This window comes from Rhagoletis pomonella, unplaced genomic scaffold, assembly GCF_013731165.1.
Source record: "Rhagoletis pomonella isolate Grant_MI unplaced genomic scaffold, Rhpom_1.0 Rhpom_scaffold_00006, whole genome shotgun sequence".
NCBI classification, from domain to species: Eukaryota; Metazoa; Arthropoda; class Insecta; order Diptera; family Tephritidae; genus Rhagoletis; species Rhagoletis pomonella.
Window position 1 is genome coordinate 6,984,508 of NW_023458560.1, and position 3,538 is coordinate 6,988,045.

Sequence of the window (3,538 nt, forward strand, 5' to 3'; positions counted from 1 at the left end):
CGTTAATTTGTTTTTCAGAAATACAAAACCAAAAACGGGTTAGCCAAAATATTAAGTTAAGTTACGGAAATTAAGTCTAGACTAACCGAGCTTTAAGTTGTAATTAAAAAAATTAATTCAACTTAATACGGAATACGGTCGGCGAAAATCCTCGGACTGAACCCTCCGCGAGGGTGCCGGCTGGAAATGGGCACTACAGAGCAATCCCGTGCGATGTCGGGAGGGTGTCCAGCTAAGATCAGGGATCAGTGCTGTGTGCTTATGCGTTTTCATCGCTATGCCATACGGAAATGGTCTTTGATCGTGGTCTGGAGGTAGGGGCTGGATCAAGGCGTTACGCGTACCGTACTGAGGATCAGCCTGGCTGGGAGCCCCTAAATAGCCCAGTCGCTAACGGAGCCCTCTGGGAACCAGGCCGCACCCGGTTGCATTCGATGGCCTTACCCTGGGTACTGCGGATCTCTGCCCGGGGCCGACGAACCCTTTCTCCGCAACTCGTGGGAATATGAGCGAATTAATCAACAAACCAAAATCAACAAAAACGGAAATTGAGACCGGCACTCATAAAAAGTCGGAAGGGCAGTTGCCCAGACACCATGGGGCCCATGCGATGCAGGGTCCCTCTACTAGCCACGACGTGGCCAGCACTAGTGGGGTACGTAAGCCTCTGGCGATGCCGGGGTCAGGCGTATCCACAAAAGCGGAAAGGAAGAGGGTGGGGGAACCGAAACGGGATTTTCCCGGCACCGGTGAAGGCAAACCTGGCTTGCAGCTTGCAGCCCCAGGGGGCGCCAGAGCTGATGCGCGGGCCCCGCCTCCCCCTACTCCTACGGCATTTACAAGGCCTGATGACAGGCCACCACCAAGCGCAGCCATTGCCAAGCACAGGAAGGCTGCCATGAGGATCTTGAAGAGATCCGCATTAACCCCGGACCTATGTAGCAGGGCGCTGCCCTGTCACGTGGAAGAGATCCGGTCGGAGATAGCGTGGGCAATGACGATAGTGCCCGACTATCAGCTGCCGGTGCTCGGAGAGCCACCAGCTGCGGAAAAGCGCAATAGATCGATGGAGGTTGCGCAAAATAAGTCGAAAAGAGCCAGGACGCAAGGCCCCACCTTTGCTGAGGTAGCCAAAAATCGGATCCTCCTGGGTGTGCTCGATGAGAACCAGGGAGACGAATTGGCACTGAGAGCTCATTGGAAATGGGTTAAAGCGGAATTGGCGAACATCTGCGTCAGCGTGCTTCGGGAGCACCCCGGACCACCTCCGATATGCCGGGACGCAGGTTGGTTCCAAGGTAACGTAAAGATCGTCGCGTGCGACGATGAAAGGTCGGCGGGCATGTACAAGAAGGCGATGGCCATGCTGGGAGAGGTCTACCCCGGAGCGATGCTACGGGCTGTGGACTTCAAGGACATCCCATCCAGGCCCAGAGCAAGGGCATGGATACCGGCCAAACCGACCGAACCAGAGAGAGTGCTTGAGATTATAAGGCTCTTTAATCCCGAGTTACCCTCTCACAATTGGAAGGTGGTGCGGCTAGAGCACAGCACAAAGGCGACTCGTCAGGCGGTCCTTTTGCTAAATAAGGAGTCGTTGCCACTCCTCGAAAAGACTGGGGGCGTCATCAATTACGGTTTCGACACCGCAAAGATAAGGGTGTACACGAACGACGTGAACGCAGCAAGAGGCAACGAAGTTGAGCCGGAAGCAGACAACAGCGAGGATGAGGTGGACGAGGAATCCAACCAGGCCAATCCGATGGATGACCTGGCTGGTGGATACGCCTCATCTACATCCTCTCTGGGTGTCGACCATATCTTCCGGCAATACACAGAAGAGGAGCTGATGTCAGATGACGACGAGGCGAACTCAACAGTGGTGGAGGGGGTGGGAAGGTGCGGCCAAGATGGTTCGCGTCCTCCAGATTAATCTCCACCACAGCAAAGCAGCGTCGGCTGCACTGCTGCTCCAGCTCTCCAAGGGGGCAGCAGACATCGCCCTCATCCAGGAGCCTTGGGTGATAGGGCATGGAATATGCGGGCTGAAGTCGGCAGAGCACACTTTGATAAGTGGAGCTACCATAGGTAAACCAAGGGCCTGCATCCTTGTTAGTACCAAACTAAAAATATTGTTTCTTCCTCAGTTCAGTGACGAGGACACCACCACCATCAGTCTGGAGGCGAACGGACGACAAATAAGGCTTGCCTCGATGTATCTGGCACATGACAGGCCTGTTCCAACCCTACCGGTCGAACATTTAGTGGAGCGCTGGGACGGGGCCCTGATTCTAGGAGGTGATGCAAATGCACACCATAGCACATGGGGAAGTGGAGACATCAATGAACGGGGTGAGTCACTCTTTGAATTCATACTAAAATCTAACTTAGTTATAAGTAATAGGGGTAGCGAGCCTACCTTCATAACGAAGAGCAGAAGAGAGGTCCTGGATGTTACCCTCGTCTCAGAAGATGCGGAGGTCATGATCAGGAACTGGAGGGTGCTTGATGAGCATTCCTTCTCTGATCATCGCTTCATCCAATTCGACTTAGACGGGGTCCCGTCCAAGGTACCTGCCAAAAGAAATCTAAGGAAAGCCGACTGGCATAAGTACAGAAGAGAGCTTGACAAACGGCTCTCAAGAACCACACTAGCAATTCCAGGAAACTCTAGGGACCTAGATAGGCTGGCAAATCGCTTTACTGCGGCATGTGGCAAGGCTCTGGATCAGGCCTGCCCCATGGTAAAGCCGAGAGGCAAAAAGAAACCACCTTGGTGGAGTACAGAGATTGACGAGGCCCGCAAAAATTGTCGTAGAGCCTTCAATCTCGCAAAATCCTCGGGAGGCGATACGCAATGGGAAATCTATAAGTTAAACTTGAAAGATTACAAGAAACTACTAAGGAAGAGCAAGAGATCCTCATGGAGGAACTTTTGCAGTGGTATGGAATCCGTATCAGAAGGTTCTAGGCTCAGGAAGGTTCTCTCTAGTTCACCTCGTATCGCCCCGGGATGCTTGCTAAGATCCGACGGAGCGTGGACGGAAACTGGGGAGGAATCCCTGGACCATCTTCTGAGCACGCACTTTCCAGGCGCCACCGAGCAGCCATTGAACGGGCCAATAAGAAATAGAGGTCAACCGGTTACGGTAGACCTCATCACCAAAGAAAAACTGATGTGGGCAATAGGGTCCTTCAAGCCTTACAAATCTGCGGGTCCAGATGGTGTTACACCGATTCAGCTACAGCAATCTATGGAGCTAAGCTCTAAATGGCTGTATGTTATTTTTAAGGGAGTCCTCACTCTCAACTACATTCCGGAGACCTGGCAAAGGTCAAAGGTTGTCTTCATTCCTAAAGCGGGAAAAACATCCCATACTCGCGCCAAGGATTTTAGACCTATCAGTCTATCATCCTTCCAGCTCAAGATATTGGAGCGACTGATTGAATCCTTTCTTAGGGAATCGGTTGCAGATAAGCTTATGGCTTCGCAGCATGCCTATATGAAGGGGAAGTCCACCGAAACAGCGCTACACGA

The 3,538-nt window shown here is 52.5% G+C and overlaps 1 protein-coding gene across 1 annotated transcript; it reads left to right on the plus strand.

Moving 5' to 3' along the window:
• The first annotated feature begins 141 nt into the window (after positions 1-141).
• LOC118740353 lies at positions 142-2,616 on the plus strand. Its single transcript, XM_036471849.1, has 2 exons — positions 142-2,088; positions 2,148-2,616. Exon 1 carries the CDS (start codon positions 506-508, stop codon positions 1,931-1,933), a length of 1,428 nt encoding a protein of 475 aa, XP_036327742.1. The 5' UTR covers positions 142-505; the 3' UTR covers positions 1,934-2,088; positions 2,148-2,616.
• Positions 2,617-3,538: the final 922 nt, after the last annotated feature.